The following is a 14576-nucleotide window of genomic DNA, read 5'->3' on the forward strand; positions in this document are numbered from 1 at the left end:
TGTAGTAAAACAGATGTCAGAGAAGAAATTTAAAAACTATATTAAAAACGCTCTGTTGAATAAAAGCTACTATAGTGTTAGTGATTATATTCAGGATAAAGATGCATGGAATTCATCTCCAGTTGACACGTGATATTTAACACTTATATTATTATAGCAGTAACAGTGTCCAAATGAAAAATTATTTGAAGTAATTTTTTATATAATAATTTTTATTTATTTTTTTAACACAAAAACAATGAGTATTGTATCAATTTGACGATTTCAAGTGTAATTGTTTACCTATGAAATAAAGATATTTTGAGTTTGAGTTTGACATATTTCATTATTTGTACGATTTTTCTACGTAAATGTACCTATCAACGAAAATAATTGAATATCCAATATCTTCTAAACCAAGGGGCGACTAATTCTAAAATTCGCGACTAAACCGACTAATTCACGATTTTTTCTGGGTGCAATCAGATCGAAGCTAGGAACTGTGGTTCTCGAAACTCAAAAATGGTGCCGCCGGAATAAGCTTATTTCAGCGTGGACAGTACAACTTTTGAACGGGGCGGACCGACTAAATCTAGTTTTTACCGATTAGAACCGACTAAATAGCGACTTTTTCTGGCTAGTCAAATTTCCAAAACTCGAACATGGTCACGCTGGAATAAGGCACACGACTTGTCTAGGTATCGACTTATCTCAGGGTGACGGGCGTGTTGGCAGTGTTCTTCATCTCTTTGGGATTCTGTGTGTTACTGCTACTGATAAGGGTAGCCGTGCCGCTTAAGTATCATTTGTGACGACTTGTTCGCCCCATCCATAATAATATTGTTAATGATAACAATACGCGAGACGCAGACATGATGACATGATGTTTTAACAGATTAAATTAAATGAAAAAGACAAGAAATCGACTAGGGATACGGAACGGACCTCATGTTTGTAGTTTGTGGTAGTTACAGTTTTTTTACAAATTAATTTTTAATTTTAATTATTATTACGTTTTAAGTTTCTTAATCCTTTGTTGCTTGTTAAAGGTGATAGCTCTATAGCCAAAGCTCAACAAATAAATAAAAAAATAATTGTGGTCTGTAAAAAAACACCTACATATGTTATATCAAACGTAGTGTGATAGTGACGGAGTGAAGATATTTGTGTTTTCCATCCGTTACTCTCATCTCTGGACTGTATTCGCACTTTCCATCAGGCGCGGTGCAGTCATTTTGCCGAGTCACAATAAAAAAAAAATAAAATAAAATATAGTAGATTGTCCAGGGTCTAGAGCACGTCAAGCTTTACACTTAAGACTTAAATCCAACTCTATGCCGCTTACAATAAGAATGGTCCAAAGTACAAAGTGTCTTGATATGCTCTTGACTGTACAACAAGCGCATAAAACGCGCATTTTACCCGAGACGAGTATACCCTTAAGTGAATACTTAAGTCGAGGGTAAAATGGGTTTTATGAACGAGTTTTATGATAGTTTTATGATACACTCTGCTTTTCACTTCGATTGCGAGGAAATTAAACAGCAATATTATAACTAACTAACTAACTATATAAACGATTATTTAATTAAGATTGAATGTAAACTTACAACAATTAGACATATTTAATAACCCACACGCACACACTCAACGTAGCCCGCACTAGGGAAACCCTGTGTTGCGGATGCCATGGACACACAATTAGACAACCCAAACTCACTAGAGAAATAAATGTAGGCCATACAAATATTTCTCCCGGCCCGGGAATCGAACCTGGGACCTCTGCGTGGCAGTCGGTATGGTAATCGTTCGGCCACAGAGGCAGTTGATGATTTAATGTGATGGTTTTTTTAAATTTATGCACTAGAGCATTAAATCCTATTATATGCAGCCTACACCCAGCATAAATACGAACTTTAAGAGCATGAGAAGTGAAAAAAAAAAAAAAAAAATTGTACTTCCTCTGGAATATCCCGCAATTTTTTGATTGGCGTTTATGCTGTAAAATTCCATTAGCGAGTTTCAGATGAAATTTCTGAATCTTTTCCCAATAAGCACGGTCCTCAAAGGTGAACACATGATATACGTTATTATTACGCAATGTATGTTTTTTGCGAAGAGTGACTTGAAACTTGAGAATAATAATTGTGTGAAATAACAAGTAAATATTACGACAGCTATTAGGATGTGATTGATAATGATAATTTAATGGTTAGATGCATTGATCTAATGGTTAGGGTAGTTTGGTCGTTATCACAAGGTTTATTTTAATGTCGGGTATTGTTTGCATTCAAAAGTTTTTGCATAGTTGCTTATTAGAATTAAATAACATCAGAAATGTTTGGTTTTTAAGTTTTTTCCACACAAAATCTAGTTTTTTGCGACTAGAACCGACTAAGTAGCGACTTTTTTCTGGCTCGTCAAGTTTCAAAAACTCGACCATGGTCACGCTGGAATAAGGCACACCTTCAAGGCTGCGACTATATTCATAATCCTTCATTACGTGGCGGATGCCAAGGCGGACTACAATGCAGGATATTGAATGCCGCCTTTTATACGGACGCCTGGCGACGTTACATCGCGCTGATTATATTGTAAATGCTTATGACAATATTATGTTTCATTTATCTAGTTAATTTACATTTAATTGAGTTGTTTGCATTTTGCTCTCATACGCAAAGACATACCTACTAACACGTGCATGCATTAAATATGTAATGCAACTGCCTCCGCGGCCGAACGGTTAACATGCCGGACTGCCACGCAGAGGTCCCAGGTTCGATTCCCGGGCCGGGAGAAATAGTTGTATGGCCTACAATTATTTCTCTCGTGAGTTTGGGTGTAATTTGTGGTTGTCTATATGTGTGTCCATGGCACCCGCGACACAGGGTTTCCCTAGTGCGGGGCTATGTTGAGTGTGTGCGTTATTTATTAAAAAAAAAAACACCTGGATTCACAAATTCATTTCAAGTGCAGTTTTGATGGGAAGACCTTACTTAAGCCTTCTTCTTCATTAATATATCGCACTGCTATTACAAAAGTGCTGTAACTCAAAATATGTGAAATTCAAGATTATACTACAGCTGAACGTAAAATTTGATACTATACACTTCAATAAAACCGACGTTAGAATATTGTAAAAAAGAGACAAATTTTATGAGCTTGCTTGAATAGACAAAACAGTCGTTACTCAGAAATATGAAACTGTTTTCTTTCTTTTTCTCACATAATTATTTTATATTAAATAAGTTGGCATGTACAAAATTCTTAGGTTTTCGCGATTGTTACACATAGGAAATGAAACTATTTTTCCGGATTTAAATCGCATATATTTATATAGTTGGTCACGGTTGACCATGGGACCTGTAAAGGGCCGGAAACAAATAATTTTTTTATTTTTATTAAAATTTGTTTGAAAAAACAAACATACGCGATTTAAAACCGGCAAAATAGTTTCATTTCCTACGTACAAAATTGTTTAGATGTCTGTAATAAACTTTAACCTACGCATAAATTTTAATAATCTATCACGGAAAGTGTGTAATTAGTTTTTCATCGATTCTGGAAAATTACACTTTTTGAGTTAATACACTATAGTAATAATAGTGAGATATGTAACTTGAGTTACGCGAACTGGAATTTCATTGATCGATTAGGTACTACAGAGACCTCTAGATAGGTCAAATTGGATATGCCGGTAGCTAAAGGCAGTTATTGAATGGGGTATATAAAAATTAGAGTTGCAACGAATATTCGGTTACTATTCGGTATTCGGCTTATTCGGCCTACTTTTTTTATAGGGCCGAATACCGAATATTAAATCACTATTCGGCCGAATACCTAAAAACGGGAGGAAGAAATAAGAAAATACAGTAAATTATCACAAATACTAACTTCTATGAGATCAAAAAAAGGTAACAAATCAAATGAATACTACCTACTTATTATGTAATTTTGTCGTGAAATCATGATTAAATAAAACAAAAAAATATTACTTATATACTTCTTTTTCTTCTTTTTTTGGTATGACTAGAGTTTCTTTTTTTACTTGACATTGTTAACAGAAATAACAATAATAATAATAATAATAAATTTATTTACCGTAACTTACAATTAACAAACACATATTTGAACTATGATCCCCACACTAGGCTACGCCTGTCTCGTGGGAAGCAAACCAGATAAGATTAACCGAATATTAATTATTAAACAATTACTTTCTTCATTAAGATGTCATAAATTTGAATTATAAACTTGAAAATAAATATTTCCTTTTTTGTTTCTTTTTAGAAAATCATGCATCATTACTGGTTTAATGTAATTTAACTTATATATATGTAAGTATAGCTATCTTTGATATAATGCGGTTTGCGCGCCTGCGATTTTTGTAAGATCACTAATCAGGCCGAATAGTTTGGCCGAATATTCGGCTATTCGGCCTCGCTCCGGGCCGAATATTCGGTATTCGGCCTGAAGGCGAAATACTATTCGTTGCAACACTAATAAAAATATTCATATACCGAGTTTCACAATGACAAATTTAAAGAATACGATTTTCGACGACAGGAAATCTTTACGTCCTTAGTGTGAATGAGACAACACATTTTTATTTCAAAGACAAGAGTAGTAGAAATCAAATTAAATAATAATTACAAGTCTGGTACATAATTGTTTTATTACAACACAAAAACTAAAGCTAGCTTTGCCATTGCAGTGCCACTCAGAGTTTAAATCAAAGATCTGAGGGGTACTGCCACTGCGCCCGTCACCCTGAGACACAAGTTCACAAGTTCCGTGTGCCTGTAATTTCACCAGCCAGCCTCGCCCGCGCGCCAGAGACTCTCATTTAAGTTAAAACTTAAAAGCTAAAAGAATAGAACGTATTTTGCCATGACAGTTAGATACCAGAGTTCGCTGCGCAGCGGATACTCGGTCTCCGCGCGGTGTGAGTGCTATAAATTTGTGTCGAATAAACACGCCCTTACCAGAAATAGGTAAGGCGGCTGTACTTCTCTGGATGAACTCTATCACAAGGAGGTGTACTGCTACTAAAATTCTCGTTTTCGTGGTTATAACCTATAATATGACGATGAATAACTACTTTTTTTTAGGTATAAAAAGCAGCAAAAGGCGTAAGTAAAGAATGAATGAAAAAAAATATAAGTAAATGCAGGGAATACATAATTCATTTCGCAGTAACTTGCAAAATTACGAAAAAAGTATAAAATTTTTTGTAATTCATCATTTTCTTATTAGCAAAAAATGTACAGTGTTATTTTAGGTAATATGTGTTTATAGCATTCAAATGATACAAAAATGTAGGCTGTGTAAATCTGTGAAGCTATACCGCTGTGTTGTAGGCAAGCGTAATTTTCTCCAAAAAAAATTAAAGGTGAAACGTCGTATGATGATGATAGATGGATCATTACCTAATTAATTACGTACACGTAATAAAATCTATATCTATATATCTAATCAATAAAATACGTCAAACTTCAAATGGTTTATTCGTAAAGTCTAGGTAATTTTTATTTTTTATTTATTTATTTAAAGAAACATACAGCTTACATATTACATAAATGTTTTGTTTACCTATTAAATATTAAATTTAGCCAAATTTTGTTTCCAATGATAGATAATTCACAAAGTGAAGGCCGAAAGCACTTAATCTACTACACAATGACAAAATTCTGTAAACAATGGCGTAACCAAATGACAAAGCTCTAAACAAGTTTTAAAAAAAAATAGAGACAATTATTGCAGAAAAGAAATAATTACTTAATTTATTAACTAAAATCTACTTTTTTAACATTTGACGAAAACAATTTAGTATACAGGTAAATATATCGATGTGGTGGTAACGATCATTATAAGATTTACATGCTCTGATTAGAAACCTATTCCCAGCGTAGTTAGTACTGCAAATAGGTACGAAAAACAATGTTGTGTTGGAGCGAGCATTAACCCTAGGACATTTGAATGAAATACGACTCATTAAGAAAGGAGAATCAACGGTATTTGTCAATAGATAAGCTTAAATTTGTAACAATAGTCTACTATCGGAAATTATAAAGTGTAATACTATGTAATGTAATAATACTTAAAAGTAAAAGAATAAATATAAAATTTGATTAAAAATGAATTTCAATTGATCACTTTTAAGCATATTGACTGACACTAGCAAGATCGAAAACCTCGACGTAATTTTTATTTCTATCTTTCATACAATCTTCGAAACTATCATGCATTTGCCATTTTAGTAGGTTTTCGCGGTTGCAACTGGTCGGACGCAGGTTTTCCATTGAAAATCATAATTACTCTCCAGTGTTCAGTTAGTGATTTCTGGTTAATCTCCAGCAGCCATTAATAATTATCTCTCCAGATTTAAATTTCAAGGTTTCTAGCTTCGAGTGTTCTGTCTTGAGTATAAAGTTTCATGGCCAAACGAAAATCACGTATTCGTTGTGAGATTGTTTCATCAAAATGTTTTGATAGTTTAATTTTCGGATATTTCTGAAAGAGCAGCGCTAGGTAGCATGATAGGGCGCGACTTGCGTGAGAAGCGACGCAGAAACGCGAGATATTGCTATTGCTAGTACATTTTTACTTTTTCATGAATTTTTTATAATACTTAGTGATGGGAAGGACAAGTCGTGCGCCTGATGGTAAGCGACACGCCTATCCATAACAGTTGCAGTGCCAGTCAGAGTTTTAAATCGCAAAGATTTTGGAGGCGCTGCCACTGCGTCCGTCACCCTGAGACAAGTTGACAATTCTCAAATGCCACCAACAACTTTATCTTTCCAAACCGGAACGCATTAATGCTCACTTTACTGTTTGGCGGCAGAAATGGGTAACTTTAGAGTGGTGATTGTTTTTTATTTTTGTAATTTTTGTCAAACGCTTGTTTTAGTGGCTACTGTATTATTATATGTCGATATTTTGAATACTTGTATAAGAATTTAAGAAACTTATTTAGGTACAGTTTTATTCTTGTCTATACCAACATTCTACATGGTGATATGCCCTATTTAGTATGTTCTCTCAACTTAAAGCGCAGAGGAAGACCTCCTTCGATCCCTTGCACGACGTTGCTCTTGTGGTTCACCGTTGGTACTCTTTTGGTGGTGGGCGCAGGCTCTACAGTGAACTTGTGAAGCACAGATGCTAGTCCTGCTAATGACTGCATTTGGCCTAGCTTAGCTCCTGTAACAAGGAAAAGTAAGAATTTAGCATATCACAAAGACTTGAAAGTATTCAGCGTGCGTTTACTAGACAATTAGTTTTTATCTCGTCGGGTATATCGCATAGACATACATATGTTCAGAGGTTACTGTACTTCATGAATACGCTTAGAGATCGCCGAATATTATCTGACCTCTGACTATCTGACGTTTACGTCGTATACTAAATAATACAATAAAACGTTGCAATATTCTGAACCAAATAAATATTAATATACCTTATAAAAACTTCAGTCATAAAATAACCAAAGTATTTAATGTACCACGATACCGGACTAACCTGTTTCTGCATAGTGCACTACCTAGATTATCCTCTACTTGCAACCAAATTAACGTTCGAATAGATATAGACATTTTTTATTCTTCCCGTAATGTTTTCAAAAATAACATTCTAGAATCATTTTCTAAATAATTTAACTTAGTTATTTCTTGTTCTTTTTGTTGCTTAATATTATTTTATGACATGAAATATGTACGTCTGTAATAGGTAGACAAATAAATGCAATGCTATTGTAAAGTTACACTGTTATCTAAGAGCATGTGTACTACTGTTGACGTACATTATCTATAGACTTGTTCTAGAGTGGCGACCACGTTAAGGAAAATGTAATGTAGGATGCCCTGCAGTAACCACCTTACGGACGAATTGAGAAAGGTGGCAGTTACTGGATGTGGGCGGCGCAAGACTTCGAAAATCTGTGTACTGTGGTTTTATTATTTTACTAGTCTGTCTGGAAAGGAATTTTGTTCTTGCTTTGTGTATAATTGTATTATATACTAAATACATTATGCAACATTAAAACCTCCTTACAATAACAATTTACTCCTACAGCTGTAATTATATTCACACTCGCTGATGCATTTACATATCAAATAGGTTATTTTACTATATATATTATTCTCATGTATAACTTTACGCATAGCCGTTATATTTTTGCTTTCAAATTACTTAATCCCTTTCGTTGGTCCTCACTGAAAACCAGAGCCTCAGGAAATGTAGGACAATCATGTTATGTTGTTTTCTTTTGTGCTTAATCTGTATTTGTGTTATATCAGTGAATAAAGTGTTTATCTATCTATCTAAGACCGGGAGAGAGTTGGCGTGCTCAAGGGGACGCTTATGTGCAGCATTGGATGCGTGATGACAGCAAACAATGGAATTTCTCGGTCGTTTCTCAACGGATATGCATGAAATTTAATACTAGCATAAACAATACAGAAGTTTCAAAATGGCCAATATAAAGATATAATGATTTCGCGCGAAAAATTGACAGAAAACATCGTATCACTTATTTTTTTAATAAAAGAAAATCGTGAAGACGTGAAATTATGAAATTCGGCCTGTGACCTGAGATAAATGTGGTCAAAGGTCACTTGTTAGGGTAAAATATTTAAATGTAAAATTCGGAGCGCGCAATTGTCTAGAACTACGATAAAAATAAAAAATAAGAAAAACATTTTCGCGCGCAAAAGCGTAGAATGGTGAAAAAAGAAATATAACAAAGACTGCTATGCTGCGATAAGGAATTAACATTCCACCTAGATTACATATACACTATGTACATTACATAGTGTATTAAGGGCGGTAAATAAGAAAACACTAACGAGAGCCTGTTAGAACGACTCTGTAATTTTTAACGCCCGCGCTACACACAATGTTTTTCATTACATTTGCGAGGAAATAGATACAACGATAATTTATTTCTTGTACGGATAAATATCGTTTCACAACACAACCTTTACACATTTTGCAAATGGCGGTTTTTTTTTCAACGGATTACCAGTTATTCTTCCAATAATACAACTCGAACTAAAATTTTATAAAAGACAGACGCATGCAGCCACTGTGTATTGGATATAAAATAAATAATCATTCAGTCAATCATTTAATTTGTTTGAAAACTATACTGCCATATCATTACTGTTACAATTGCGGTCCGACTGGCTAGCCCGAGTTCGAAACAATTGACGGGTGTCGTCAATGGATGTCGTCAACTGTTTCACTTCAAATCGACCAGTTAACTTGAGCTTTGCTATAATGGACGAAAATTGCAAAATTGCATATTTAATATTTAATTACCAATGAAATGTGATTCCGTTTATTTTGTAATCAGATGTTTTGGATTTTTCCCACACCACCAAATAGAAAGGCACGGCATTACAATAAATACAGAATATTTTTTTGGAATATACGGAGACGTACACATAGGTCAGTAGTTGGCCTGTCTACATTTCAGTGCAAACGAGAGTTGATATTTATAAGAGCTGTATCGCTAATGTGTTACCAGAAATATATGGCCCTTATTTCGTCTCTATTTCTGGTTATATACTCGATGTAATAACGAAACGACATGAGTTTTATGCGTGATTACCGACCCGCAGCCCCGCGCTCCCTAGTTAGTATCCAAGAGTCCGCATATAACCCTGGTTCCAGTTAGAAGTTTTTTGTTTTTTTTCTGCTGTAATTTTGCGTTAGTTCCTATTGTAAGTATCTACTTAAGTCGTAGTATCTCTGTAATATCTCTGTACCCCGTTTTTTATATGTAATAAATATCCATAGTGCTCTTCCGACTGATTTACTTATTTAGCCCGGCCATACAATGAGATAATTCGCTTTTAAAATGAACGACACAATTGTTAGCAACTTAAATAATAGTTTAACACACGCAATAACAGAAACTTATATAAAACAAACAGATAAGTTCCATTGCCCTACACTAGATAATGTAGCTGTGTATACAGTGTTGCGATGGCGTGTCGGGTTCAGGGACCAATTATATGTAATTTATCTGTGTGGAAATGACTATGCATTTCGTGTTGTTTTCAATTCGCAAAAACATAAATTAAGTACAATCTTCTTTCTGCGGAAGCGTACTGTTTCTGCAACAAACAGGGTATAAAAATACCTATCTTTGGGAGATAAGTTCAAAGAAGTAACAAAAATTAGAGTGTCCCTATAGCACATTTGTGTGAATAAAATTTACAAGTTTACTTGGTGTAATAAGGCCAAATGTGCTAAATGACAACTTTTCAGTAAATTGGCTTAAATATTCTAGAACGAAATTAGTTGATTTTTTAAGCGTGACACACTGAGGGCAGGTGCAGGTCGGGCGCGTGTCGGGTCGGGACACGAATTAGACACCCCGCGGTCCGAACCCGCACCCGCTCTCAGTGTGTTTCACGCTTTATGCTTCAGGAGAGTAGCAATAGGGGTCCTTGTGAAAGAGTTCGTCCAGGGTTTAACTCTCATATTATTTCTACATAAAAGATATTTCTAATAAATATCAATTTAAAAAGGGCGATCGAAAGTTTCGCAGTATAATTTATTTATAAAAGAAAAACAAATACACGTGCAAGCAATGAATATTTCGACTTTGACATGAGATAATATTGAATGAATGAATGAATGAAACATTCTTTATTGTTATTGCTCATTAAACAATTAAAACGACAACACAGACCCAATGATCTTAAATTGTACAGAACAATAATGCATCATAGAATAAGCTAATGTCATGTAAACATACTGCCTTATTGCTAAGTATCAATTTCGCTTTTGTTTTTTGTATTATTAATATTAGGTCAATCATTAATTTTATTAAAACAAAAAAAATAATTTGTTTGCCTAAAGTTAAAAGGCATGTCATGCTTGCAGTTACGTGAACAATGCTATTTCAAAGACACGTATAGTTTAGTATAATAACCTGCTTCTCGATAAGAATAAACTAATTATGTGTCATTACTTTGGCTATTTTTAGACACTTACATCTACAAAGTAAGAAAATCAACCTAGTAGATAATATTGTGTGTTTAGGTATAATATAGATGCAAGTTATGCAACAGGGCTCACAATAGTATTTTATGCAATCGTTGCATATTGCTTAAAATCGTATACTGTGGCCTAAGTAAGAGGTACGAGATTTTAAGACATAATTATATAATGGTTGCATACAACGCTTATTCTACGAGTAAATAAAATAATAAAACAGAACCAATATTTAGAGCATATTAAAAAAAAATTAACCCATTTATTATGGTAGGCAAAGGTTCCACCATACAGCCTCTTCATATTATCAGAGAACAAAAAGTAAAGAGAACGGACACTCTTCGCCCCTACCTGGCTTTAGATACCGCACCACGCCCCGCACATTGCCGGTCACATTGACTAACGACAACAAGACTACCGGCGAGCCATTTTCACGCGATTCGGCTTTGATATTTGAATATAGTTTTCATTTATTCATTACGAAACTTGTACGTTAATATAAACATCATTTTACGTTACTATTTATAATAGTCGTGAATTGTGCTGTGTACGGCAGTTTATCATCATTTTCCGAAAGATGAAACGAAGTAGCTAAGTAAAAAACTTATGTCTGAGACTCATTCAGTTGTTGTTTTCTTCATTTATTTACTGCAGAGTAATATATGTACATATGTATAAAAATACAGATTTATTATATCAATATAATGAGGCGCCATGACTTCGTGAGCTAGTAGACAAGGGTTCTCGAATTTTCAATTCATATTGCCGATAAATATTACGTAAGTAGCGAATATCCTAATTATTAACTAAGTAATGATGATTAACTTGGACACGCAATTTCAAATACCTTGGTTACTCTATTTAAACGTACATGTCCAAAATATAAAATTTTAAGTGCTTTTAATATATTTTTTTAATAAATCTTCATTATTACTCTAGTTAGTGAGTTAATGAAAAATATGATATTATATTGATATAAATACATAATAGACATGTGTAAGCGGTTGCAAGACTTGTAGGCCAATTTAGCCAATCAGAAGGCATAGCGTTTGAGTAGTGTCCTAATTGATATTTTAATTAGCAAAAATACGACGTTCTTTTTTTGAAACTCATTAAAGTTCTGTGCACAGTATTAAAAAACTCGTCATAGTTCTGTGTACAGAGTTTTATAATGAAGTTTTTCAGACGATAACAAGTTATCGAAAGGACTCACCTTTACAATAAATAAATACGAAAACTATCAGACGTTGATGGTATACGTCATTGTCCTTTGGGGTTATAAATTTTTTTAGAATATCAAGTGACTGGCCAAACAAATCGTATACCCGGTAATACGCGACACACCTGTCCATAACAGTTGCAGTTCCACTCAGTGCTTTAAATCACAAACATCTGGGGCATCACCACAGCGCCTGTCACCCTATGACATGAGCTGACAAGTCCCATGTGCCTGTAATTTCACCAGCAACCTTACCCTATAACACCGAAACATTAATCCTGTATTTTTATGTTGGCCGTCGATGGGTCAATCGTACTGTATTATAAAGGGCGTCCACACGTCTATGCCACACGACGGGACAGTACCTTAAATACCATTGATAGAAAATTTTACTGAAAGAAGATATATAAACATGATAAATTTCATGGTCTTCCTTTTATTTAAGATGCTAGGTATGTTATTTAGAAGAAAACATTCCTTATGAGGCCTTCGAGTAATATAGTAAAATTACAGGTCTTTTTTTCACATTTGACGGGTTTGATTCCCGGTTCAGACAGGCGATTATTTAAAATTCTTTGAATGCAATTCGAATTGTTTTTAAAATCACAATGAAGGTACGGATCTACGGTATTTAAGGTACTTTCCCTCCGTGTGGCGCAGGCGTGACACGCCCTGTATATAGTGTCGTATCGTATTGTATATGTATTAATTTATATGAAAGGTACCTAAACGCGAACAATTAACACCTAAACAATTATCGTCTGCCAGAACTAAGTAAATTTGAATTTGAATTTGAAATAAGAAATATCGGGAACATAAAAAGAAGTCATACCGTGGTAAGAAACCTGATATTAGTGATAATCATTTGTTTTATCTTGTTCTAGCTTCGTTAGCAACTCTTTGGGATTCCTGTGTTGCTACATTCGTAAAAAGAATTGTAATGGTATTTGATAATTCTAATCTGTATTGATAGCACGTTAGTCACCATATCCTAGTTTGAAGTCTTAAGGAAAGCAGCGACATTTATTAATTATTTTTGAAAGCGTGTCTACGTATTGCTAACAGAACTTATTAATAATTAATTGAATTTTAATTCATTTTTAATTGATTAATTTTAATAAGTAATTGATTGATTTTTAAAATACTGTAAATTTAAATTTGATCATCATTTTACAATTCAATAATTTGACTTTTGGGAATATATTTGCTTAGATTTATTTATTTTCATTGTAATAATATTATTCATCAAAATGTATATCGTAACAACTTCCCGGTCCCCATACAAGGCAATTATATACCATCTCAAGTCCACCGAGTTTCTACAATCTTCAAAAATCAATATTAGTCGATACAAAAAATGCTATATTTTTTTGCTTTCAGGTTAAAGTTGAAGTTTTTTGCCAAAAATTCGAATACAACAGATGTCGTATCACGTTCATAGAGAAAAAGGTGCTTGAAGTTGCATGGAGAAATGACTCGCATATGATTCATGGACTTATTTCAGAACGTTCCCATGAATCATATGACTCGTTGGACAGGGAAGTTGTTAAAATTGACATTGCTGCGCCCTTACAGTTTTCATAGTTGGTTCTCAATTAAAATTTTCAACCCCTATTTCACCCTATGTAATTCTTCTAGGTTCCATCTATCTCTAAACGAAAATTCTCTATGATACTTACATTACTGGTCTGTGTTGTCATTTTAATTGTAATATGCAATAAAGAATATTTCATTCATTCATTCGTTATTCATTCGTTATTCATTCAAAATTCATCAAAATTGCTTTAGAGGTTTAGGCGTGAAAACGTAGCGTAGACAGAGTTACTTGCGCATTTATATTAGTATGGACTATTGAAAAACAAATGGCGGAATTTTGTAAATTTTTTACTCGAATTATTTTTTAATTCAACTGCTTATTTACTTTATAAGCCGCTTAAGTATTTGTTATCTTTTTAAGCTGATGGCTCTATAGCCAATGCTCAATAATAAATAAAATAATGAAATATTATTTGAAATTTTATCTCTGGGGTTAAAAATCACATAGAATTTATGTATTTTTTCTATAAACATGCAATGAGAATGGGATAATTTATTAATCGTTTGATATAGACTGGAGAAAAATTTAAGTTTTTTCATGAATATTACCCAGTTTTTAAGTTTTATTTAATAATTTATGGACAGCCAAAGACGGTAAAAATGTTGATTGACCTACATACTTGACCTACGTCTTGAATTGTGCCGTGCGCGATAGTGAAAATGTTAGAACAGATAAACAGCGAAAAGACATCGACGTCTGATATCGATCGCATACAATTTTCGGTGTTTTAATTTTGTTTGCGTTTCGCAGTTTAGCCACTGACAAGGCTTT

At 33.8% G+C, this 14576-nt stretch overlaps 1 protein-coding gene across 1 annotated transcript in view; it reads right to left on the minus strand.

Annotated features, from left to right (window-relative positions):
- Positions 1-5522: 5522 nt before the first annotated feature.
- The window catches only part of LOC113236451 (cytochrome P450 6B7-like), a 15772-nt gene continuing 6718 nt past the window's right edge, over positions 5523-14576 (minus strand). The window contains exon 2 of the mRNA XM_026472523.1: positions 5523-7185. Within this exon, the coding sequence (XP_026328308.1) occupies positions 7007-7185 (179 nt within the window). The 3' untranslated portion in view covers positions 5523-7006. The remainder of the gene's footprint in view (positions 7186-14576) is intronic.

The sequence above is a fragment of the Hyposmocoma kahamanoa genome, unplaced genomic scaffold (assembly GCF_003589595.1).
Source record: "Hyposmocoma kahamanoa isolate Upper Pololo Valley unplaced genomic scaffold, ASM358959v1 92, whole genome shotgun sequence".
NCBI lineage: Eukaryota > Metazoa > Arthropoda > Insecta > Lepidoptera > Cosmopterigidae > Hyposmocoma > Hyposmocoma kahamanoa.